Source organism: Boleophthalmus pectinirostris, unplaced genomic scaffold (assembly GCF_026225935.1).
Source record: "Boleophthalmus pectinirostris isolate CB_2022bp ecotype Guang Dong unplaced genomic scaffold, ASM2622593v1 HiC_scaffold_7, whole genome shotgun sequence".
NCBI lineage: Eukaryota > Metazoa > Chordata > Actinopteri > Gobiiformes > Gobiidae > Boleophthalmus > Boleophthalmus pectinirostris.
Window position 1 is genome coordinate 37,308,260 of NW_026571473.1, and position 26,847 is coordinate 37,335,106.

General features: G+C 40.7%; 1 protein-coding gene across 2 annotated transcripts; it reads left to right on the plus strand.

Moving 5' to 3' along the window:
- zbtb37 (zinc finger and BTB domain containing 37) lies at window positions 1-26,769 on the plus strand. Of its 2 annotated transcripts, XM_055165209.1 has the most exons (8): window positions 1-585; window positions 14,079-14,522; window positions 18,011-18,079; window positions 21,028-21,267; window positions 22,335-22,536; window positions 22,656-22,755; window positions 23,619-23,915; window positions 24,877-26,769. In XM_055165209.1, exons 2-8 carry the CDS (start codon window positions 14,087-14,089, stop codon window positions 25,093-25,095), a joined length of 1,563 nt encoding a protein of 520 aa, XP_055021184.1. In that variant the 5' UTR covers window positions 1-585; window positions 14,079-14,086; the 3' UTR covers window positions 25,096-26,769. The 2 variants fall into 2 exon arrangements, with proteins under 2 accessions (XP_055021184.1, XP_055021185.1); XM_055165210.1 differs by lacking the exon at window positions 18,011-18,079.
- The last annotated feature ends 78 nt before the right edge of the window (window positions 26,770-26,847 follow it).

Below are 26,847 nucleotides of genomic sequence, written 5' to 3' on the forward strand. Positions count from 1 at the left end.
TTTATTTAGATGACAAAAAGTAAAGTAATATTTAATTTGTGTAGAAGCTTTTTTTGGGATGGAACCAAATTATTATTATTATTATTATTATTATTATTATTATTATATTTTATTTTATTTATTTTTTTATAGATCCACGGAGTGAAAGGAGTAAAAACCGCCAAACTCCAAAAGCCAAGATGCTCCGCTGCTCCGTGTTGCATTGTGGGTAACGTAGTCTTAGTCTCCGCCCTGTGTCTTGCGCTCTAACCGCTCCGAACTCCATTTCCCATGATGCCGCGGCGTTTCCTCCCTTCCTGCTCGCTTCCTGCAGTCTGGGCCCTGCTGCTGCCGTGTGAACCGACGGGACACCGACTCCCGAACCGAGCCCGAAGCCGCCACCGAGGCCCCGTCACCGGCATGTCGCTCCGCAGCCGCGCCGCCGAAGCCCCCACGGTGTCCTGAAGCGTCCCGAGCCGGAGAGGAGCGCTGTCACACGGACTACACCTCTGGGCCCGTCCCGCTGGCGATGCTCCGACAGTAGACCCGGGACACACCGCCACAGCAGCCGAACAAGAGCCCTCTTCCCCCCGCCCCCCGCCGCAGGTGAGTGCCGCTTACCTGGGCCTCCGGTGCCGCAATGGGACAGCTGCAGGGGCCGGGCCAGGCTCCGGCTTTTGTTACGCGGACACGGCTTGGTTTTTTGGCAAAGAAAGCACAATAAACCAGGACATATCTGCATAGCCCACCATTACATCTGCAAGATTCACAATTATAACTTATTAAGAGCAACTTTTTAAACACGAAACGGATTTTTAGCGATAATAACGAGGCAGTGCTTTTCACGTGCATGCACACCGCTCACGATTTACTTTAATGTAATTTATGGGATTATTGCTCAAACATTTTCTGCACATTCTATTCCTCTTGTGACATACAACTGAAGCATTAGGGCTGGGTATTATTCAGAAGTTACCGATACCTTGATACATAGGCCACGATACGATACATATATACATATACAGTGCACTTTCGGTTTGATTCGATACGGTTCAATAAAAAAATGAAGGCAAAATCATGGCTCTGATACTGAAAAGTTTTTGTTAAACCTCTTCTTGTGCAATGTGAATATGAAACACACCCATTTTAATCATCAAAACAGTGAAAGTGTCAAATGTTTCCACTGAACAAGTAACAGAACTGTAGCACTATAACAAAATAATTTAGTAAAATATACTAAAAAATACTCATCACATTAAACAATATGATATATTGATATTTCAGTATTTTTGCACACCCACATGAAAGACATATTCTGAAACATTTTAAACAGTTCCATGTTTTTCACTTAGAACTTATTTTCTTGAATTGTTTTTTTTTTAAATTGCTACGTGTGGTACAGTAAATACTCACGTAAAGGTAAAAGTATCATATGAAATAATCTAGTTATGTAAAAGTATTGAAGTATCTGTGTAAAATGTACTTAAAAAGTATGAAGTAAGAGTATTTCTTGCAGATATTGAAGTCTTGTAAGACTTCACATGTTTGTATTGTGATTAGGGCTGAGTATCATTAAGAAGTGCGATACATACCTCGATACAGTGCACTTTCAATTCGATTTGGTACGGTTCATTAAAAAATAATGGCAAAGTCATGGCAGTGATACTAAAACTTTTTGTTAAACCTCTTCTTGTGCAATGTCAATATGAAACACGCCCATTTTAATCATCAAAACAGTGAAAGTGTCAAATGTGCTGCATAAACAAATTTTCTTCCACTGAACAAGTAACAAAACTGTAGCTGTAACAAAATAAGTTCTTAAAATATACCAAAAAATAGTCTTGTCATCACATTAAACAATACAATATATCAGTATTTGAATATTTTTGCAAACCCGTATAAAAGACTATATTCTACAACATTGCAAATAGTTCCAAGGTTTTTCAGCGTGAACTTATTTTCTTGAATTGTTTTTTTTTTTTTCTACTTATGTAAAAGTGAAAACGTTAAATGTGTTGCTTAAACAAATTTTGTTCCACGAAACAAGCAACAGAACTGTAGCTGTAACAAAATAATTCAGTAAAATATACCAAAAAATATTCTTATCATCACATTAAACGATACGATATATATCGATATTTGAATATTTTTGCACACCCCTCTGAAAGACATATTCTACAACATTGCAAATAGTTCCATGTTTTTCACTTTGAACTTATTTTCTTGAATTGTTTAAAAAATTAAAAAAAAAAAAGCTACACTTGGTGCAGTGGTAAAAGAAGAAGTACTCGAAAGTGCAGATACTGAAGCAACAAAACTAGTTGTGTAAAAATAAAAGTATCATATGAAATAAGCTACTTATGTAAAAGTATTAACGTACCTGTTTAAAATGTACTTAAAAAGTAAAAGTATTTCATGCAGATGTTGAAGTCTTGTAAGACTTCACGTGTTTGTATTGTGATTAGGGCTGAGTATCATTAAGAAGTTTCTGATACGATACATATATCAATACAGTGCACTTTTGGTTTTATTCGATATGGTTCAATAAAAAATAAAGGCTAAATCATGACTGTGATATTAAAGGTTTTTGGTAAACCGCTGCAGGTGCAACGTGAATATGAAACACACCCAGTTTAATCATCTAAACTGTGAAATTGCCAAATGTGTTGCATAAACACATTTTCTTCCACTGAACAAGCAACAAAACTGTAGCACTGTAACAAAATAATTTAGTAAAATATACAAAAAAAATACTCTTGACAATATATTGATACAGCAGCCTATGATATCGATACTGTTTTTGCACACTCACATGAAAGACATATTCTAAAACACTGTAGATATTCTTCAGTTGTTTAAAAAAATATATGTTAAATGTCCAGTGGTAAAAGAAGTAGTACTCAAAAGTACCGGTACTGGAGCAAAAAACTACTCACGTAAAAGTAAAAGTATCTTATGAAATCCTCCAAGATGATTATGATGATGATGATGATTATGATGATGATGATGATGATGATGATGATGATGATAAGTTTATTCGGATGTTTCCATAAATAATAAATTGCATTATCATATGGTAAAAGATAAATTGCGTTATTATGCAGTAATCAACAGATACATAAAGACAATTATTTTACATTGCTCACCACAAATATAATCTCCAAAAAGCAAAAGAAAAAACAACACTTATGTATAAGTATTAAAGTATATGATTAAAATACACTTAAAGAGTACAAAGTAAAAGTATTTCTTGCAGATATTGAAGTCTTGTAAAGCTTCACATGTTTGTATTGTGATTAGGGCTGAGTATCATTAAGAAGTTACCGATACGATACATATCTCGATACATCGGCCACGATACGATACATACTTCGATACAGTACACTTTCGGTTCGATAAGATATATTTCAAATCAATTTGATACGGTTCAATAAAAAATAAAGCCAATATCATGGCTGTGATACTAAAAGTTTTTGGTAAACCGCTTCAGGTGCAACGTGAATATGAAACACACCCAGTTTAATCATCAAAACTGTGAAATTGCCAAATGTGTTGCATAAACACATTTTCTTCCACTGAACAAGAAACAAAACTGTAGCACTGTAACAAAATAATTTAGTAAAATATATTTTTAAAAATCACATTTAACAATACAGTATATCAATATTTCAATATTTTTGCACACCCACATGTAAGTCATATTCTAAAACATTACAAATAGTTTTCACTTTGAACTTATTTTCTTTAATTGTTTTTTTTAAAAAATATGCTACATGTGGTACAGTAATAAAAGAAGTACTCAAAAGTACAAATATTTGAGCAAAAAAATAAATAAAACTCACATAAAGGTAAAAGTATCATATGAAATAAGCTACTTATACTTGTATAAGTATTAAAGTACCTGTTTAAAATGTACTTAAAAAGTACAAAGTAAAAGTATTTCGTGCAGATGTTGAAGTCTTGTAAGACGTCACGTGTTTGTATTGGGATTAGAGCTCAGTATCATTAAGAAGTTACCGATACAATAAACACCTCGATACACAGGCCACGATACGATACATACTTTGATACAGTACACTTTCAGTTTGATACGATATATTTCAAATTTATTCAATAAAAAATAATCATGGCTGTGATACAAACATTTTTTGTTAAACCTCTTCTTGTGCAACGTGAATATAAAACACACATATTTTAATCATCAAAACTGTGAAAATGTCAAATTTGTTGCATAGACAAATTTTCTTCCGCTAAACAAGTAACAAAACTGTAGCTGGAACAGAATAATTTAGTAAAATATACCAAAAAATAGTCTTGGTGATATATCAATACAGCAGCCCACGATATCAATACAGTATCATCACATTTAACAATACGATCGATATTGATCGATACGATACAAATATCAATACTATCGATATTTGAATATTTTTGCACACCCCCTTGAAAGACATATTCTGAAACACTGCAAATAGTTCCATGTTTTTCACTTTAAACCTATTTTCTTGAATTATTTTTAATAAATATGCTACATGTGCTACAGTAATAAAAGAAGAAGTACTCAAAAGTACAAATACTGGAGCAAAAAACTAGTCACGTAAAAGTAAAAGCAGCATATGAAAAAATCTACTTATGTTAAAGTATTAAAGTACATGTTTAACGTGTACTTAAAGAGTACACAGTAGCAGTATTTCCTGCAGATATTGAAGTCTACACCTGGACTATATAATAATAATTAGGAGTCTACAAAAAATATCAAAATATTAACATATCGTATTGTTTAATGTGATGATACAGTATTGTTATCGTGGGCTGCTGTATCGATATATCGCTAAGAGTACTTTTTTGCTGCATTTTACTAAATAATTTTGTGCTACAGTTTTGTTGTTGGTTTAGAGGAAGGAAAGTCGTTTACGTGACACATTTGACATTTTCACAGTTTTGATGATTAAAATATTTGTGTTTCATATGAACTTTGCACAAAAAGTGGTTTAACAAAGACTTTTAGTATCACAGACATGATTTAGAAATTATTTTTTATTGAACATTATCGAATCGATTTGAAATATATCATATCAAACTGAACGTGCACTGTATCGAGATGTATATCGTATCGTGGCCTGTGTATCGAGGTGTATCTAAGCCTAAGGACACAACAACAGTTTTTGCGACTGGGATAACAAAATTAGAATTTGTTTTGATGGACACACTGAGCAACCAACCCTAACCTTATTCTGACTTCTAACTCCTAAATCCTAACTCCGAACTCCTAAAACCTGACTCCTAAACCCTAAACCCTAACCCCTAACCCCTAACCACTAACCACTAACCACTAACTTCTGACTCCTAACTCCTAACCCGTTACTCCTAATCTCTGACCCCTTACTTCTGACCCCTAACCCTTATTCCTCACTCCTAACCCCTAACCCCTACCTCTGGACTCCTAACCTCTAATTCCCGACTCCTAACTACTGACTACTGACTCCTGACTCCTAAACCCTAATCCCTAATTCCTAACCACTAACTCCTGACTCCTAACCCCTAAATCCTAATCCCTAACTCCTAAATCCTGACACCTAACCCCTAATTTCTAACTTCTAACTCCTAAACCCTAACTCCTAACCCCTGACCCTTAACTCCTAAACCCTAACCCTTAAACCCTAACTCCGGACTCCTAACCCCAAACTCCTGACCCCTAACTCCTAAAACCTGACTCCTGACTCCTAACCCCTAAATCCTAATCTCTAACCTAAACTCTAACCCCTAACTCCTGACTCCTAACCCCTAACTCCTGACTCCTAACCCCTAACTCCTGACTCCTAACCCCTAACTCCTGACTCCTAACCACTTACTGTGGACTCCTAACCTCTTACTGCGGACTCCTGACTCCTAACCCCTAAATCCTAATCCCTAACTCCTAAATCCTGACACCTAACCCCTAATTTCTAACTTCTAACTCCTAAACCCTAACTCCTAACCCCTGACCCTTAACTCCTAAACCCTAACCCTTAAGCCCTAACTCCGGACTCCTAACCCCAAACTCCTGACCCCTAACTCCTAAACCCTGACTCCTGACTCCTAACCCCTAAATCCTAATCTCTAACTCATAAACTCTAACCCCTAACCCCTAACTCCTGACTCCTAACCCCTAACTCCTAACTCCTAACCCCTAACCCCTAACTCCTGACTCCTAACCCCTAACTCCTGACTCCTAACCCCTAACTCCTGACTCCTAACCCCTAACTCCTGACTCCTAACCCCTAACTCCTGACTCCTAACCCCTTACTCTGGACTCCTGACTCCTAACCCTACTCCTAACTCCTAACTCCTAACCCCTAACCCCTTACTCTGGACTCCTGACTCCTAACCCCTTACTCTGGACTCCTGACTCCTAACCCCTTACTCTGGACTCCTAACCCCTTACTCTGGACTCCTGACTCCTAACTCCTGACTCCTAACCCCTAACTCCTAACTCCTAACCCCTAACCCCTAACCCCTAACTCCTAACCCCTAACTCCTAACCCCTAACTCCTAACTCCTGACTCCTAACTCCTGACTCCTAACTCCTGACTCCTAACTCCTGACTCCTAACTCCTGACTCCTAACTCCTAACTCCTGACTCCTAACTCCTGACTCCTGACTCCTAACCCCTTACTCCGGACTCCCGACTCCTAACCCCTAAATCCTAACCACTAACTCCTTACTCTTTACTCTTAAATCCTAACCCCTAACTCCTAAACCCTAACCCCTAATTCCTAACCACTAGCCACTAACTCCTGAATCCTAACCCCTAATTCCTAAATCCTGACACCTAACCCCTAACTTCTCACTCCTAACTCCTAACCCCTAACCACTTACCACTAACCTCTAACTTCTGACTCCTAACTCCTAAACCCTAACCTTAACTCTTAACCCCTAAATCCTAACCACTAACCCCTGACTCCTGACTCCTAACTCCTAACTCCTCATTGCATTATCATAAACTTTATAAAAGAGAGAAGACACGGGTCAAAAATGACATCTTAAAAACTCAGTCCAGACAATAAGTGACATTTCTACTGCACAGATTGAATGAGATTAAATTATTCCAATAAAAATCTATTCACATACGTAGTTTTCTAAATCAAAATCTGCGGGAAACACTGCGGGATTCATTAGACATTAGACGTACTTCTTACTTATATCTTATAGTTTTTTTCTTTTAAACGAAGCTGCACTGCAAACTGTACAAGTCCGTGCCACAGTCTGAGCAGTGGAGCCGAGCGCGGAGAGAATGTGGGAAGATTTGGCAAAGCTCTGGTGCCAAACAGCTGCAGCGCGAGAAGGAGGAGGAGGAGGCCGAGGACGAGGAGAAGAACGGGGAGGAGGAGGAGGATGAGGAGGGAGTGGAGCAGGTGGAGGCCAAGGAAGAGGAAAAGGAGGGAGAGGAGGGAGAAGTGGCTGCGGTTCTCTCGCTCAAATACCTCCGACTGATGCCAAATGTGTTTCCTCAGAATTCCATCATGAAATCCTCCAACAATAGACAATAGGGGCCGGTTGAAGCTGTTGGCTCGGGCTGACGGCGAAAGCGGTCATGGTTTTGGTCGGGGAGTAGATACGGCGCATTCCAGTTGTCAGTAAGGCGCGAGCAGTGTGACAGCTTGTTTACTTTTAAGGGCGAGTCGTGAGGCTGACGGAAAAAATAAGCCAGGACCGAGCCAGGACTTCACCGTGATTCAGCTAGAACGAAACCAAACCTGTGCAAGAACGTAAAAGCGCAGTTTGTAGCTCTGTGCTCTTATCAATTTAAAGTACGTACAACAATCAAAACTGAGCGTGTGTTTCCAGAGTCTTCACCTAGAGCTGCTCAATTATGGAAAAAATCATTATCACAATTATTTTGGTCACAATAAATGATTATTCAAATGATTTTTTTTTTGTTACACTATGCATTTATTCAGCATTTCTCTCTCCAAAAAAACCCTGTTATTGGTAATTTACGCAAAACTTTCAAATTTAATATAAATATAGGCTACAAATATGAACCCTTTTGCGATGTATTAAACATAAAATGAATAAAACATACTTTGAACATGAAATAATGTATAGAAAAACATAAATGTATCCAAAATAAACTATATATGCAGCTGCTCTACAATCTCTATATTTAAATTCTATTGTTAAGCTTTTAAACTTGATTATGAGTTTGGAGATTGTTTGACACACAAATCGAAATAGCGATAAACATTCAATTAATTGCACAGACTTACCTTCACCTTCAGATAGAGAATCCAGGTTTGTCTCAGTCTCAGTTTATGTTCAGGCCTCATGTGAAGCTCAGAATCTCCAGAATTCCCTCTTTGTTAATACTTAAAGGTTGTATAGAGGATTTTTTAAGGAAAGAGACTGCAGCGACAGTCGTTTTTCAAATGTTGTGCAGCTCCTTCAGTAGAAACATCTCCTCCCGCCTGCTTACTCTAGAAATCACATTTGTTTACAGTCATTGCGTGTTCAGAATTACTGTTGAGAAATAATTTAGCGACTGATGCGTCAGTTTTTAGACCCTTTGTCTGCTTCATTCGTGCAATCGCTGGAAGGAATCTCCAAGAATCACCTCAGTTTGTCTTTGCTCCTTTTCTCCTTCTCTTCTTCTTTCAGCGACCTCAAAAATTGACTTTTTTTTTGCAGCGAACTGGTCGTGGATTCTCGTCCGCCATCGCGACAAACTTTGTGCAAACCTCTAAACCTCTAAAAAAGCCTCTAAAAACCGCTGTATAAACCACGTAATCCCCGCGCATCTTGAGTAGTTACACTAGAAACGTAGGGAGTTTGATTGACAACCTAACAGCCAATAGAAAATGAGGTAGCCTCATTTTCTATTGGCTGATGTTTATCTAGCCTCACTACGTCCACAGTTGATGGATTTTCATTCTTTTTTTTTTTTTTGGTCATCATAATTACAAGGCTGCTGCGTCTCTGTAATGGTATTTTAAACTTTCATTGACAATTTGAAACAAACAAAAAAATCCTCCATACAACCTTTAAATGTTTAGGAAGCAGATTTGATACTTTCTTCTATAATTTAAAGTATTTTTTTTATGTAGTTGCTTTATAGAAGAATGAGAACTTCGCACATCAATTACTTGAGACGGGTGCGTTGGAGGAGAGAGCAGCTCAAGAACATAGAGAAAAATCCCGCTCACTGTCTTACTTGCAAAATGTGAGATATTTATGTGAGGACAAACCGTGCAACGTTTTGGCACTAGGACTTATCCCATAATTAGTTGAATTTATACTATGTCTCTATGTATTCAGATACTCTTCTGTTTTATTATTTTTCCATTATGATTAATATTATTATTTTATTATTATTACACTGTAAGTTGATTTCTTTTGTTTTTTGAATTATAGGGACGTAACAGTAACTGAAATATCGTGATATCGTATCGTCAAAGTTGTCACAATAACATCATGGACCATCGCAATATATCGAATTGCAAGTCTCTTTGCCCTAATGAAGAGTTAATGTGCAGCATTAACTAAAAAAAGACAGAGGGAACTACATAGACCATGATCCTTTGCTCCATTTCAGTGCAGACGACAAGAAGAAGTAACAGTTCTAACACTTTTAAGTCTTTGGATTAAGTCTTGTCAAGGCATTTTAAGAGGAAAAAGTAGAATATTCACACTTTTAGGTGTTTAGTCTCCACAAAATATCACAATAAATATCATACCGTGAGATGTATATCGTAAAAATATTGTACAGAGAGATTTAAAGATCGTTACATCCCTAATCGTGAACCTCCCCACAATATTTCGAATTAAATATCGAAGCGTGAGGTTCATACCGTGACAACATCATAACGTGAGACTTGAATATCGTTACACCCTTATTGACTTGTTTTGGGTGAACTGTTAAGACCTGTCACCCTTGGGTGCTTGCCCCACCCTGTTTAAACGGCCACCTGAGCTCTCACTCTGTTTGTCTGATAAAGGCCTAGTGCCAAAACATGGTGCTGTTTGTCATAAAACATCTCACATTTTGCAAGTAAGACGGTGTGCGGGATTTTTGTCTATGTCGTTGCTTTTTGTCGTTGCACGAGACATACATTTGTGACCAAAAGCTCGCCTCGTGTCTCAAGTACGGTTGGGCGGTGTCCAAATTTTCATACTGTTAAACCTTCTCAGGATTTTACCGAGAAATATTGTATTACTGTATTACCAAAAGGTTTTAGTACAACTTTGGTAAACTACGAAATCGCACTTCAGACGTATAATCTCTGAAAAGTTTCACATGAACCATCTCCAACACGACACACACACAGAACAGACTCACCATCAGCAGCACATCCTCTGTCACAGAAAGAACACTCGAATTCCACTGAGTCGTGTCCTTTAGTTCGACAGAAGCTGAACCACATCATCGCACAAGGAGCGAGCTGTTTTTATAGTTTATGCAAATGAGCCATGTGGTTATAAGATTTGTTTCTGTAAAATGTAAATAAATGTGCGTCTAAAGCCAAAATGCTGCCAAATTGTAGAAGTACTCATATTTTTTTTGGGACCAACTCACTTGTGGCCGGACTTGTCGTCTTGTCTTGGTCTCTTTTGAACGTCACGTGACAACGGAACAAAACTAATCGAACGTCGTCTCTCCACACAGTTAAAAGAAACATTACAGACACTATTAGTTTAAAATTGTGATCGCATTAAACTGAAAATACAACCACACATTCATTTGTGCTGAGCAAACACATTTAGATATGGGTCCGGTCAAGTGGTAACGGAGGGAAACAGGGGCAGATTTTTGACATTCAAATGTCTCTTATTCAGAAACTAGAGGGACTATTGAAATAAGTAAAGTATCAGAATGTAGGAAAGAGTTACACTCCAACAGGGTCAAGTTAAACCTGTGATATTCTTTCAAGTTGTTGACAAAAAATTTTAAAACTCATGTCGGTAACAGAGGGAATGAAATATGCAGCACTTTTTGGGCAATAAATCCAAACAGTGATAACTCTTGGTTCTCACTTACATATCCTTAACAAACTGGTTTGAATATTTGCTTCATATAGTTTTCTACCATATGGTACAAGATTAGGTTGAAAAACCTCTTACTTTTTGACTCATGAGATTTTTTATTAAGAAAGGGTCATGGTAACGGAGGGAAAAGTAACAGAGGGAAAATTGTTCAAACAAGTAGAAGGTGCAGGATTTTACATAATTTGTCACTTTTTTCTTCTGAATACTTTAATATTACTTCAAAATGAAAGGAAACTATTTCTATAAAATATGTCAGTCCTTCCAAGCTAATTTTTTTCATTTTAAATACATTTTTTTGAAAAATCATGTAACTTCATCAACAGTTCAAAGATGGAATAACACAAGATATGATGAAATACATCCATTTATTTACATGATTTTTGGGTCTTTGAAATTTGGGAAATAATTTTTGTTCCATGTTTCATACATGGTCTGTTTAAAAACATATGGAACTTTAGAACCAAAAATGGTCCAGAAAAAAGGTCAACAGTTTCATAAACTAGAGTACATATGTATCTGTTCAATACATTTTTATATCAGATGCATTAACTTGATTTTTTGGTCTTGCTGTTTACTTCTGCTTGACCGGGCCCATATCAGTAAATTATAATATTATAATAGGTCCTTATGCGCTGCAGATTTTTTTTTTTTTTATGACATAAACTGAAACTGATACGGTTGCTACTTTTTGCTAAGGGGGAAACAGTAATACCGTATTGCCACTAGAGCCCGACCGATATGGATTTTGTTGTGGCCGATATGCAGTAGTTTGGCCTAATGGCATTTTTGCATCACATTCTAGCTACTAGTGATGGGTATTCCAGTTTTTTTTTGGTTTTTTTTTGGAGAACCGGCTCTTTTGGCTCGGCTCACTAAAGCAGCTGGCTCTTTCGGCTCCCAAACGACTCTTGAGATTGTTTTGTTGCAAGCAGGACTAAACCAGAACTGAACCAGGACTGAGTGTTGGGACTCGGTTTCTATCTTTCTCCTTCACTCGAGCCCAAGATTAGTCCTGGTTTATTCATTTTATGCTGAACTGCAGCCAAATATGCACTTTTTTTTGTCCTATTCACACGCAGATTTCTGAAAGTTTCGTTTTTAGCCGCTGCTGCTGTCAGACTATGGGTCTACATGCGGCATGAAGAGAAAGTGAGAAAAAGAGACTAACCGCTAACAAAACCTAAACTAGCTTCAAAGTCGATGTATTTCTAACACTCACCGCTCACACAGGCTCCTCCTCACATCACAAGTCTGAACTAATAAATGTCCTTTTAATCCAGACTCAAACCGATTGTCCGTAAAAAGAAAATAATCTCATTGTTGCGCACGGCTGCAGGTGTAAACAAACACACGCGAGTGAAGTGACGTCACTCTGGTGGTGTGTTCAGGGACAGTACGGACACAGACAAATTACACCGCAGATAAATACTGATGTGGAGCCACATATTGGGACATTTATCTGTCTGTAAATTGGATTAAATGAACATAATGTAGAAAGTCTAAGCTTTATAACGAGGTATAACATGCCCACGTGAAATATCGGCCCATATCAGCGAGCATATCGGCCGATAGCCGATATGTCTCCAGGTGCCCATATTGGCCGATAATATCGGCCAGCCGATATATCGGTTGGGCTCTAATTACCACCCAACTCTAGTCTCAAGTATGGACTTCTGCACTGAATATTCATTTAACAAAGACTGAGGAGTTTTTGTGACAAACACAAGACAGACTAATTTCTTACGCTTTATTTAGTGCTGCTGTAGTCATCACAGTGGAGTACCCGCCGTGCCGTCCCGTTTAATATAATTTGTAATTCTTGTATATTTTCAGCTGCTGTATGGGCTTATGGATAAACTGCACATGTGACTGAGCGACAGGTGCAACGTCTCATTAGTACAACATTTGGATCCCTCTGACCACACTGCCTCCTCTTTCTTTTCTTCCGTGTCTGTCATCATCTGGTCATGGTCTGCACGGCTGTTCAATGTCCTGTTGTGTACGAATGCGGACAGGGAGCCAAAACACGTCCAAATGGCACAATCGTTTTAATTATACTAATAAAAATACATGACCGCTAAATGAGGGTGTTAAGTGTTAGAAAATGCCTTCCTTTGCCTTTCCCTTTGTATATCGTGTTTTCCACCGACGTGAAGACGCCCTTATCAATCTGTGTGTCATTCGTTTTTCCAATATAAAACCAAAAATAAGGAAACGAAAAAACAACTGTTTTCTTCGCTATTTGTCTCCAAAACCAAAATGATAAAACAGATAATGATTTGTTTTTTCAGTTTTTGATTTTGTGTTTAAATGACGAATGGAAAAATCGGATAACGGCCGTTTCCCATTTACGTGACTCCCGTGACTGCGATGCTGGACTTCTGTGCCAAATACGAACTGAACCAGGACTGAACCAGGACTGAACCAGGTCCGGGACCAGATCAGGACCAGAGTGGGACCAGAGCGGACTCCGAGCCTCCGCAGGGTCCGAGCCTCAGCTTCGAGCTCCGGCCCTGCCATGGGCTCTGAGGCTCCGGTCTGGTCTCAGTCCCAGTCTCAGTCTCAGTCTCGGTCTGGTCCCGGTCTCGGTCCCGCTCTGGTCTCAGTCTGGTCTCGGTCTGGTCTCGGTCTGGTCTCGGTCTGGTCTCGGTCTCAGTCCCGGTCTCAGTTCTGGTCTGGTCCCGGTCTGGTCCCGGTCTCAGTTCTGATCTCAGTCTTGGTCTGGCCCCGCTCTGGTCCCGGTCTGGCCCCGGTCTGGTCCCGGTCTCAGTCCTGGTCTGGTTCTGGTCTGGTCTCAGACCTGGATCAGTCCTGGTTCAATCCGGCATCGCAGTTTAAGTCACATAAACGGGAAACGGTCATAATCCGTTTTTTACATTTTTCATTTAAACACAAAATCGAAAAATGAAAAAGCAAATCATTATCTGTTTTTTTCATTTTGGTTTTGGAGACAAATAATGAAGAAAACTGTTGTTTTTTCATTTTCTTAGTTTTGGTTTTATATTGAAAAATGAATGAACGACTGATACACGGATTCTCATCAAATGTAAACCTCCTCCTTCCTCCTCTTCTCTCAGGTGAGACGATGGAGCGCTCGGGCAGCATCCAGGTGGACATCCCGGACTTCAGTAACTCGGTCCTGAGCCACCTGAACCAGCTGCGCGTCCAGGGCCGGCTCTGTGACATCGTGGTGCACGTGCAGGGCCAGAGCTTCAGGGCGCACAAGGTGGTGTTGGCCGCCAGCTCGCCGTACTTCCGCGACCACATGTCCCTGAGCCAGATGAGCACGGTCTCCCTCACCGTCATCCGGAACCCGTGCGTGTTCGAGCAGCTGCTGTCCTTCTGCTACACCGGGCGCCTTTGTCTGCAGCTCGCCGACATCATCAGCTACCTGACGGCCGCCAGCTTCCTCCAAATGCAGCACATCATCGACCGCTGCACGCAGATCCTGGAGGGCATCCACCTGAAGATCAGCCTGGCCGACCTGGAGGAGGAGCAGAGGGAGGAGGGGCCGCGCACAGGTCAGAAGTTCATAAATGTATAAATATAACGTGGCACAGCAGACAAATAGGCTTTATTCACGCCATTGATGTTCATTTTGTCTTCTTATATACTTTAACTTCTTGGGGTCTTTTTAAAGACAATGCAGTAAAGTGTATTTACCTTGTCGACATCTTCAGAAGTGTCCCCGGTACGGATGGGCATTCGATGAAATTTTCTTAATCGATCGTCGGAAGAATTAACGATCGATTATCGATTAATCATTAACATTAACATTTTATATTAAAATGATCATCATTATTATTACTATCTGCACGACTAATCTGCATAAATAAATTCAACTTTACGACATATAAACCGTAACGACTCTAGAGCCACATCAGCCCGTTTGACATTATAATGTGTTTAATTCAGTTTTGTTCAACTCTCACAGAAATGAAACTTAAAACCACATCACTAATTTACATAAAATAAGCTAAGATAAAACTACAGCTCTTGTGTCGCTGATGCGGTTCAATTTCTGTTGGATTAAAGGACATGACTCAGGTGAATACAGGTTAGTGTGACCAGATTTGCGTTTGTCAAAACCAGGACAGCGTACGGGGGGAGGGGGCGGGGCCTCGTCATCCACATTGAGCGACTCTCACCTGGTAAAACTTTTTCCCACTGGACACAGAAACATATGTGCTGCTTTATACACTGTGCACATGGACTCACACTTGTCCCGAACGCAACGGAAAGTGTGGAATTTCTTGTACAAATCATCGTTAAATCCACATTTGTGCTTCGGTTCGTTACAGACTGACCCACTGTTTGTGTCTCGCTCCTTCTGATGCAGAGACACATGTACACACCTGTTTGGTCACGACACACACAGCAACATACATTCGGTTTGTCGATTAAAATTAACATAATCGATGAAATTCTTAGTGATCAATTATCGATTAATCGACTAATTATGCCCATTCATTCTCCGCTGTCCCTTCAGAACTCAACACTGTATAATGTATCACCAACTGTCCTGGCTTCATCTGTCCTCCCGACGTCAACTTCACTGGTTATTATTTATTTTTAAATGTATTAATCTCAGTTCTCCTGAATATCTTAAACAGTATTTAATTCCATTCAGATCCTCTTATAGTTTACGTCATGCAGATCAGATATTTTTTGTTGTCCCAAGAGTCAAAAAACAAATTGGAAAATACTCATTTAAATATAAAGCTCCTTCTGATTGGAACAATCTTCCCTCATCGATTCGTGCTTTAACTTCTGTCCCTTTATTTAAAAATGCTCTGGTTCAATATTAACATCACCCATGTCATTGTTTTTGATTATTTTGTTGAATTTTGAACTCTGTTTATTATTATTATTGTTATTATTAGAGCCCGACCGATATATCGGTTGATATGGGCAACTTTAGGCATATCGGCTATCGGCCGATAGCTGCGTCTGGGTAGCTCCCTGCACATAAACAGACTGTTTTCTATTGGTCTGTTCTAAAGTGACTATATTGGCCGTATATTTGCTACTGGACCTGCACAGATATGTAAATGAGCTGTGAACAAACGTGTGAATTATGACATTTGCGCATATAATTAATTACCACTGCGTGCACGTATTTACGGCTAAAGGCTAATAGCGCTACTTTCTTTACTAGTTATGGGTCCGTCGCGAACGAAATGACTCTTAGAACCGACTCTTTAAAGGGAACGACGGGAGCCTGATCCTTATTGGGAGCCGTGTTTTCTCTTTCTCTCACTTTTTTTCTCTTCACGCCGTGTGCAGACTCGTGGTAGTTTGACAGCGGCTGAAAACGAAACTTTGAGAAATTTGCGTGTACATAGGATTAAAAAAAAATAAAAAAATAAACGAGCATATTTGACTGTAGTTTAGCATAAAATAAATAAGTCCCGGTTTAGTCCTTTTTCAGTCCTGGTTTAGACCTGGTTCAGTCCTGATTCAGTCCTGCTTTAGACGTGCTTTAGTCCTGCTTGCAACAAAACAATCTGAAGAGCCACTTGGGAGCCAAAAGAACCAGCAGCTTTTAGTGAGCCGAGCCAAAAGAGCCGGTTCTCTAAAAAGAACTGGAATACCCATCACTAGTGTCTAGAATGTGATGCAAAAATGCCATTAGTCCAACCTACTGTCTGTAAATATGATGTAAAGAGGCAGAATAACAATAAATGTTGCCTAAATAAACCCAATTCAAAATCCACCAGAGCCAAACCTAAGTTTTTTAAACAATTCAACATTTACAGTGAATTTTTACATCACTAAATATATCGGTGATTATATCGGCTATCGGCAGCTCCAACTTCCATTATATCAGTTTCATATCGGCCACAACAAAATCCATATCGGTCGGGCTCTAGTTATTATTATTATTTATTTTTCTTTCAAATTAGTTTTATTATGTGTGAAACAGTCAAGCGTGAGTGAGTGTGACTGTGTGTGTGTGGTTGTGGTTGTGTTGATTTTGTTGTTTTGATGCTTATTTGAATTTCTGTCTCCTACTGTCTGCCCGACTGTATCCGTCTTTTGTTGTTGTATTTATTTATGAGGACCCCCTTGAAAACGAGATGGTGACACATCTCAAGGGGCTTATCCTCCAAACAAACAAATAAATTCAAAATCCCTAGTCCTCGGTGTTGGTGTTGACGTGTCGTATATCAGATGTTGTTACTTCCTGTGGGCGTGGTCAGGCCTGATGGACCTGCAGCTCGCTCAGACTGACCACGCCTCCCGTCGCCCGGTGTCTCTGGAGGAGGGCGTCACGGGTGTGTGAAAAGACGAACGCGCCGTCGCTGGGGCTCGGGTCATTGGATCGGAAAACAACAAGTTCAAACGCTGGATCAGAGAGGCCATTGAAATCAGGAAACGAGGCACGGACAGCGTTAACCGTGATGACGACGCGTTCCTACTTTCACACACCTGGGACGCCCCTCCTCCAGAGACACCGGGCGACGGGAGTCTACAGGAAGAAACAACAGCTGATATACGACACGTCACCACCAACACCGGGGACAGTTCTGAAGATGCAGCAGCTGAAACATGTCAACAAGGTAAACACACTTTACTGCATTGTCTTTAAAAAGAACCCAAGAAGTTAAAGGCTCTGTTCACGCTTACGTCACAAACCAGGAAAACGTTTGGAAACATGCGATGATGACTTCCAGTGTAGTTCCTGACACTGGGTTCACCGACCGACTATGGAGTAAGAAAGCTGTCAAAAATATTCGTGCGCATAAAATAGAAATCCGTGCGTATTTGGGAAATCCGTGCATATTTGGCTGTAGTTGCGCATAAAATAAATATTTCTAAACTCTCAAATGAGTCCAGTCGTACATAAAATATATTGTGTGTATTTTATTCATCAGAATACGAATTGAAAAATTACGACGTCATGAATTACAATCACGAAATGAAAATTTACGATTATGCTTTCATCAGTACGAATACGAATTCACAGACGGAACTTTACTGTTAAAAATACGTCATCACTTCACAGACATTATTCATCGAGCAGAAGAAACATCGATCAAGATCAAGACTGTGCAGCTCAAGTTTGTAGCAGAAGGTAAAAACGTAAAGTAATAGCACAAGAAGCTACAACAGCGACCAACAAGTGGGTTAATTAAAATCTATTGTAAAAATGTCTTGAATTCGGGAACTGAACGCTGCTGTGTAATATTGTGTAGAAACACCTCCTTTGAACAGGAAATTGCACCTATATGTTAGAAAACATAGTGGAGCCAGTTGGCAACATCAGACGTAACGTTATCCCAGGGCTAATTAACAAATATCAGGTTCTCTGTAGGTTTAGATTAAAACATTCACGGCTACAACCACAGCGAACATCAGCCAGTTTTCATCTCAGCTGTAAAATAAAATAATACTTTCTGTATTCAGTACTTTCTGGCGCTGGCGGCAAAGAGTAAAACAATCAGTAGAGTGGAGGAAGACGTTGGATGGATCATGGGGAAGTGTCGGTTTAATCCACAGTGGCTCTTACATTAGATACAGTATGATAGTTGGTTGGTCATTATTATTAGAATTGGATCTGGTGTTTTTCGCCTGCATAGAGGGTGCGATGTTGGTCTTAATTTTCATTTAAGTGGTCTTAAAAAGGTCTTTTAAAAAGTCTTAAATTCGGGGTAGTCAAATCTAGGGATATCCTGGACTCGACGATGGGGTGGGATGAATGTGACCTGTCCGTTCAGACTGAAGTCGCATGTCAAAAGATCGGATATGTATCGGTTTTAGGAACACATATCCAAGTTGCCTGGGTCGCATTTGAAAAAATCGGGTCTGTGTCGTTCAGTTCAGTCATTAAAAGATCAGATACGGAAAAACGGACCAAAGATGTACTGGGAGTTAATTAAAAAGCAAGGGGTGTTGAGTTTCCATGAAACCAAGGAGTGTTTCAATCTGAAAAACCAAGATTTTCACAGGTACCTGCAGATAAGGCATTACATAGAGCAAGAAAGTAAGAAAGTTGCCCTGGATACATCGGGCATCATAAAAATCATTATGGAAGCATACAAATCACAGATAGTTCGGAAAGCCGTTGCCAAATTGTATAAAGCACTGGAGGAATTAAAAACAGACAGTACGGAATATTTAAAAGAAAGATGGATAAAGGGAGGCAAAAATTAAGATGTCAAATGAAGGATGGGATAGAAATTAACGAATACCAATGGAAAACCACTAATTCTTTTTTTTGGAGGGAGTTTGGCTGGAAGAACACTGTAAGGTATTTTGTAACGCCGGCACAGAGAAAAGGGGGGATACCAAATGTTGGAGGTTCTGTGGCACGGATATAGCGGATCACTTCCACATCTTCTGGGGATGCCCTGTAATACAGCAATATTGGCTAGATATAAAAAAGTGATTGATGAGGTCTTCAAAATCAATATTCCAATGACTTTTGAAATTATGTATCTTGGTATGATTGATATTCTGAATTTAAAGAGAGGGGAAGATTATAAAATGTTAAGAATTTTGTTATTGGCTAGTAAAAAAGCGATTACCAGGAGATGGCGAAGTGTTCAGAGGCCTAAAATAGAAGAGTGGTTTGATATAATATTAAAGGTTGTATAGAAGATTTTCCAAGGAAAGAGAAATGCAGCGACTGTTTGTCCTTTTTCAAATGTTGTGCTTTGCTCCTTTTCCCCTTCTCTTCTTCTTTCCGCGACGTCAAAAACGGACTTTCATTCGCGATGAACTGGTCGTGAGTTCTTGTCCGCCGTCACAACAAACTTTGCGCAAACTGAGAGGAAGCTACAGTTTCGAAAAAGACCCCGAGAACCGCTGTATCGGTCGAGTAAACGGCATCAGTGCGTGAGAGGCGAACGTAAACCTCTTAATCCCAGCGCACCGGCGAGTTAGTGATGCTAGAAATGTAGGGAGTTTGATTAACAACCCAACAGCCAATAGAAAATGAGGTAGCCTTGTTTTCTATTGGCTGATGTTTATCTGGCCTCAACACGTCCACAGTTGATGGATTTTCATTCTTTTTTTTTTTTGGTCATCATAATTACAAGGCTGCTGCGTCTCTGTAATGGTATTTTAAACTTTCACTGACAATTTGAAACAAATAAAAAAAATCCTCCATACAACCTTTAAAGGTTGTATAGAGGATTTTTTAAGGGAAGAGAAATACAGCGACAGTCCTTTTTCAAATGTTGTTCATGCGTGACACCACCTTCCTCCTCCACAGCTCCTCAGTAGAAACATCTCCTCCTCCCGCCTCTTTACTCTAGAAATCACGCTTTACATCCAGTGCGTGTTCAGAATTACTGTTGAAGTTTCCTGTCTAGAAATAATTTATCGACCGACGCGTCAGTTTTTAGACCCTTCGTCTGCTTCATTCGCGCCATCGCTGGAAGGAATCTCCAAGAATCACCTCAGTTTGGCTTCGCTCCTTTTCCCCTTCTCTTCTTCTTTCAGCGACCTCAAAAACCGACTTTCTTTTGCGGTGAACTGCTCGTGGATTCTCGTCCGCCATCACAACAAACTTTGTGCGAACTGCGAGGAAGCTGCAGTTTGAAAAAGCCTCTAAGAACCGCTGCATAAACCACGAAATCCCGCGCGCCGACGAGTCACTTACACTAGAAACGTAGGGAGTTTGATTGACAATCTAACAGCCAATAGTAAATGAGGGAGCCTCGTTTTCTATTGGCTGATGTTTATCTGGCCTCACTACATCCACAGTTGATAGATTTTCATTCTTTTTTTTTTTTTGGTCATCATAATTACAAAGCTGCTGCGCCTCCGTCATGGTATTTTAAACTTTCATTGACAATTTGAAACAAAACAAAAAAAATCCTCCATACAACCTTTAATTATCATGTAAATCCACATTGTGAAAAGACAATAAAATACAAATGGAAAAAAAAAAAAAGATCAGACACAGGAACAGGGGTGAAAAAAATCAGATTTGAGTCACTTCGGGCTGCAGTCTGAACATCGCCTTAGTGTGTAATAAGTTTGTTTTGACCCTGTGGTGTGTCCCGGTCTCCTCAGGTTCTCTGCGGGCTCGCTCTCTGGAGTCCGTGGTCCGCTCTGGGCACAGTCTGCGTCTGCTGGGGCCCAGGGCGGAGGAGGCAGAGACCCCCCCAGAGGAGCCCCCCAGCCCCCCTCCCCCGGTGGAGCACAGCGGGGCCAAAGAACCCATCCTCCGCATCAACCGAGCGGGACAGTGGTACGTGGAGACCAGCAGTGAGCCGGAGAGGAGCGCCAGCGTGGACGACTGCAGCCAGGACGGTGAGGAGCAGGGAATCATCTCGGAAAATGGTTTAGTTTGAACGGTTACTCTTCTTCTTCCTCTATTTAATACTGTGTCTGGGGTAGTGTCATAATCCGAGTGTCATTCGTTCATTTGTTTTTCAAAATAAAACCAAAAATAAGAAAATGAAAAAACAACTATTTTCTTCATTATTTGTCTCCAAAACCAAAATGAAAAAAACAGATAATGATTTGTTTTTTTCAGTTTTTGATTTTGTGTTTAAATGAATAATGGAAAAAACGGATAACGGACTGAGACCGGGGGACTGAGACCGGGACTGAGACTGGGACCAATACCAGGACTGAGACTGGGAACAGACCAGGACTGGGACCTGACCAGGACTGGGACCTGAGACCGGGACTGAGACCGGGACTGAGACCGGGACTGAGACCGGGACCGAGACCAGGACTGAGACTGAGACCAGGACTGAGACTGGGACTAGACCGGAACTGAGACCGGTTTAATCCTGGTTTAGACCTGGTTTAGTCCTGGTTCAGTCCTGGTTCAGTCTTGGTTCTATCCTGGTTTAGTCCTGGTTCAGTCCTGGTTCAGTCCTGGTTCAGTCCTGGTTCAGTCCTGGTTTAGACCTGGTTCAGTCCTGGTTCAGTCCTGGTTTCAGTCCTGGTTCAGTCCTGGTTCAGTCCTGGTTCAGTCCTGGTTTAGTCCTGGTTCAGTCCTGGTTCAGTCCTGGTTTAGACCTGGTTCAGTCCTGGTTCAGTCCTGGTTCAGTCCTGGTTTAGTCCTGGTTCAGTCCTGGTTCAGTCCTGGTTCAGTCCTGGTTCAGTCCTGGTTCAGTCCTGGTTCAGTCCTGGTTCAGTCCGGCATCGCAGTTTAAGTCATTAAAATAGAAAATCGAAAACTGAAAAAACAAATCATTATCTGTTTTTTTTTTTTCATTTTGGTTTTGGAGACAAATATTGAAGAAAATAGTTGTTTTTTTTTTCATTTTCTTATTTTTGGTTTATTTTGAAAAACAAATGAACGAACGACACACAGATTTGTCACGTTCTTGGTTCGTCGTGTCTTTTCCGATCCTCCTCCGCAGTCGACCGAGTTCATATAAAGACGGAGCGCGTGGAGGAGTGGATGGGGGCGGAGTCTCAGCAGGAAGAGGGCGGGGCCGTGGAGGAGGGCACCGTGATGATTGACAGCTCGGGGCGCAGCACGGTAGTCACGGCAACGGCTGTGGGGGCCATCGCGACGCGCAGCAACATACAACCGTCCAGCAGCTTCAGCGAGACAGAGCGGTGAGAAATTTAGTTGTTTTTTTTGTTCTTCTTAAAGTAATTTCCGCCGTTAGTTTCTGAATTGTGATTGTGTTATTCTTTTGTGTGACGTGTATCGATCCTGACGATATAATGTCCAGGTTCAGTCCGACGGGGAGTGTGGTGGTGCTGGCAGACAGACAGAGAGCCAAGAGCGAGTCTCCCAACCGAGCGGACGAGCTCAGGCAGCCCAGCTCTCAGGTACCACATATGTTTGTGTAAGAAAACTGTTTAGGATTCACATGACATGCACACTAGACCCGAGGGATTTAACGGTACACAATAATCATGATTCGGTGTGTACCTCGGTTTTGAGGTCATGGTTCAGTTCATTTCCGGTACAGTGTGTGAAGAAAATGAAAAACCATTTACTTGTTGTTTATTTGTGTTTTTGTTAAACCAACAATTTGTTTTAACCTTATACAAACTGGAAAATACTAATGGTAATTGTGATACTAATAAGTTCTAATCAAATATTCTCAAATAAGCAACAAATGAATGAAATATTTTAATTTTTTTTAATTCCTTGTAAACAGTAAACAAAACTTTTCAAAAATTAAAGCGCCGCACTAACAGTTCCAGCATGAAGTTTTACTCAGTCTTAAAATTTTTGGCCACAAAAAAACAACTTGTCCACCTTTTCTGTAGTAAGTGCAGATTTTGCCAACGAAAGGCAAAAGTGAGGACCACGGCGCGACGACTGTAGTTTTGCGAGGATTCACGTGGTTCAGAGGGACGTGGTCAAGGCGGGGGGCGGTTGTCATCAACGCGGCCGCTCTAACTATAAAGCGCTGTGGGAAACACTGCCACACAAATCACGGATGAGTTCCCTCGTGAATATTAAAGATCTGAGCCTCCGTGTAGCTGCACATGTAGTGGCGGAATGTAAACGCACACAAATTTCACAAATTCAGTCGAGTTGTGCACAGACCTGCAACGAACTCAACGTCCCGTACTGAAACTGGCACAAATACATGAACCATTACACCCCTACTAGACTCTGTTTCTGTTTGGAACAGTAGATTCATTGATGCACATTTGGACCAGAGCTTTTTGTCTTTCAGGGAGAGGAGCACGCGGCCTTCGACATGGGGGGATATGAGGACTACCTGAGGGAGCAGGTGGGTGACCGCTGGTACAGGTACAACCCCAGACTCACCTGTATCTACTGCTGCAAGTCCTTCAACCAGAAGGGCAGCCTGGATCGCCACATGCGCCTGCACATGGGCATCACGCCCTTCGTCTGCCGCATCTGTGGGAAGAAGTACACGCGCAAAGACCAGCTGGAGTATCACATCCGCAAGCACACGGGCAACAAGCCCTTCCACTGCCACGTGTGCGGCAAGAGCTTCCCCTTCCAGGTAACAACATCTACAGAGACATGACCACATGAGGCACACACCCTCTCACTGATACTCGCACACTGCAGGTACAGGCCCACATTGTTAACCTGTGAATATATCAAAGTAAAATCCACACCCTCCTGGACTCGTTAACATTCCACCCGTTATCGAGGTCAGGTCATTAGTCCAACAACCCAATAGTTAAGGACTAAACCAGGACTAAACTAGCACTGAACCTACGCTGTGTCATTAGCACATTATAAATATTTACACGCCACAACTGCAGAGATGATCACCAGGACTAAACCAGGACTAAACCAGGACTAAACCAGTGACTTTAGCAAAAGTATATACATGCTGCAACCGCCGAGCAGATTGCCAGGACTAAACCAGTATTTAAACAGGACTGAACCAGGCTAAACCAGGTCTAAACCAGGTCTGAACCAGGACTAAACCAGGATTAAACCAGTTTCATTAGTATAAATATATACACGCTGCAACTGCAGAACCGATCTCCAGGACTGAAGTAGGACTAAACCAGGATTTAACCAGGCCAAACCAGGATTAAACCAGGAGCGCAGCCGTTGAGTCAATCTCCTTTATGTAAAAAAACACTAAATTCTCTCACAGTCTGGTCTATCATTCCGGGAAAAGATGGGAAATGTGACTTGTTTCCAGGGCAATGCACGTCCTGGATGTAGTTCAGGTATTTTTAATCTGTTTGTCGTTCGTTTAATTCACCTGACTCGCCCGTGTGGAATCACTACCCGCTCGCAAAACCTCCCGTAAAATACCAGAACGTTAAAACTGCGCCATTTTAGCAATTATTTGAGGCAAGTACCCAACCCGGTGCAGGACTCTGGTACTCGCTCACTGCAGGTACTCGCATAAATTAGATCCAGACTCCCTTTTTGAAGCACTCCCATTTTATCTTTTTACTAAATAACTTCAAATCCCTTGTCTTCTTTCTTCCACGCAGGCCATCCTGAACCAGCACTTCCGTAAGAACCACCCCGGCTGTGCCCCGCAAGAGGCCCAGAGCGCGTCTCCGGAGACCACCATGGTGACCTCCAGAGGGGGCCCCAGCGACGAGGCCTCCCCCAGCCAGGACGAGCCGGAGGGGGGCAACGGCGGCGGAGGAGGGGGCGTCTACGGAGAGGGTCCCCAGGCCTCCGTGTCCACTACAGGGCCCGACTGACCGCACAGGAGACGGGGGCGAGCGAAGGGCTGTGGGGCCGCCAAACGAGGGGCGAGATCTCAGAGTCCAGGCTGAGATTGAGCCGCTTTAAAAAGCAAGAGATGTGTTACAAAAACCGGAGAACACAAAATACAACATAATTTAAGTTTCTGGAACCTGGGAACTCTTGAATGTAAAAAGAAGAATGCTAGAAAATGAGAGTTTTTTTCTCATAAATCTTTTAGAAATTGCCGATTTATTCCCAATTCCCAATAATCTATAGCAATTTCATTCAAATTTGGTTAAAGTGGGACTAAACACCTAAATAATCCACACCTAAAACCACATTTCAACTCTAAAAGTACCTCCAAGACTAAAGAAAAGAGTTAAAAAGAAACACTGGGTTGTAATCACGTTAGTCCTGCGTGATGTCACATAGTACTTGTAATTGCAATGGTCAAGGGAGTCAGGATACACCGATTTTTAGATATTTTTGACCAGAAAACTGGAAATTTAGCACCTAGTTTGCAAGTTTTGCCCAAAAAAAGGATCAGGAACAGTAAGAAACGCTGTTAAAACACCTTTTCAAGTTTAGTAGCTAAAGAAATTGAGTGTTTAGTTTCACTTTAACCACCACACAAATTAGAAAATGACTCAAAATTAAACGTCCTTTTTGATGAAAACGGGAACAAACATCGTCCGGTTTTTTTTGGAACCGCTTCCTCCAGTTCCTGTAACACATCCGGATCGAAACCGCATCTACCTTCACAAGCAAAACCGAACAGTTTTAGAAGCTACAGAAATGAAGAAAAAGTCCACACACTCCAACCTCATGCGCCGCGCGATGCTGGCGGGGCTCTCAACTTTGACCTTTCGTTCAAAACTTTTATAAAATATATATATAACTCTTATCACAGTACAGGTAATACACAGGTTCACAATGCAGCGTTGCAACAGTCTGCCCGGTGGAGGAAAAAAAAAAAAAGCCAAATTTTCCAGTGCCACATTTCGATTTCTTTTTTGCCTTGACAATCTACTGCTCCTGGGTTAATAACACTAGCCCAGAGTTAAAAAGTGCCATTTTGGCTTTTAGAGAAAGTTGTTTAGTTGCACAAATTGCAACGAAAAGTTTTGATCGAGTGTGACTGGGGTTTTTGTCGGACAAAAACGAACGTCCGTGTTTTTAAACTAGAACTAAAATGATATCGAATTGCACTTACGAAATCCACTTTAGTTGCCAGAAGACGGAGGAGGGAGGAGCTGCCGTAATAAGTTTCAAATAAGTAACGTGTCTTAAAAACGTGAAAAGCAGAACTAGTTCATTTTAAACGGTTTGCAAGTTCTTCCTGACTTAACCTTATGCATTCAGAGCGTCCTCATTATTCACCACGATGAGTTTAAAAGCGCTTTTCGCAACTTTCAGAGACCATAACAGTAAAGTTAACATCGTAATTATCAGACAATTAAAAGCTTTATAATTAGATGCAAACTTATTTTGAGGAGCTGCTTTTACAATAAGACACATTTTGCTCAAACTTGGTACAAGCCCTTTAATATACCGTCTTTTTCGAACTATCAAGGTTCAAGGTTCTTTATTTGTCATTCAAGCATGTGAGAGAAACACACGACAGAACGAAATGTGCTCCCTGAGGCCCAGTGATGCAGAGAGAGAGATAAAAAAACAATAATAAATAAGCAATATTAAAAAGTAAGTACATCAAAACAACAATATTTAGCAGTTCCAATAGACAAGTACAAGTTCTGGCTTTAATG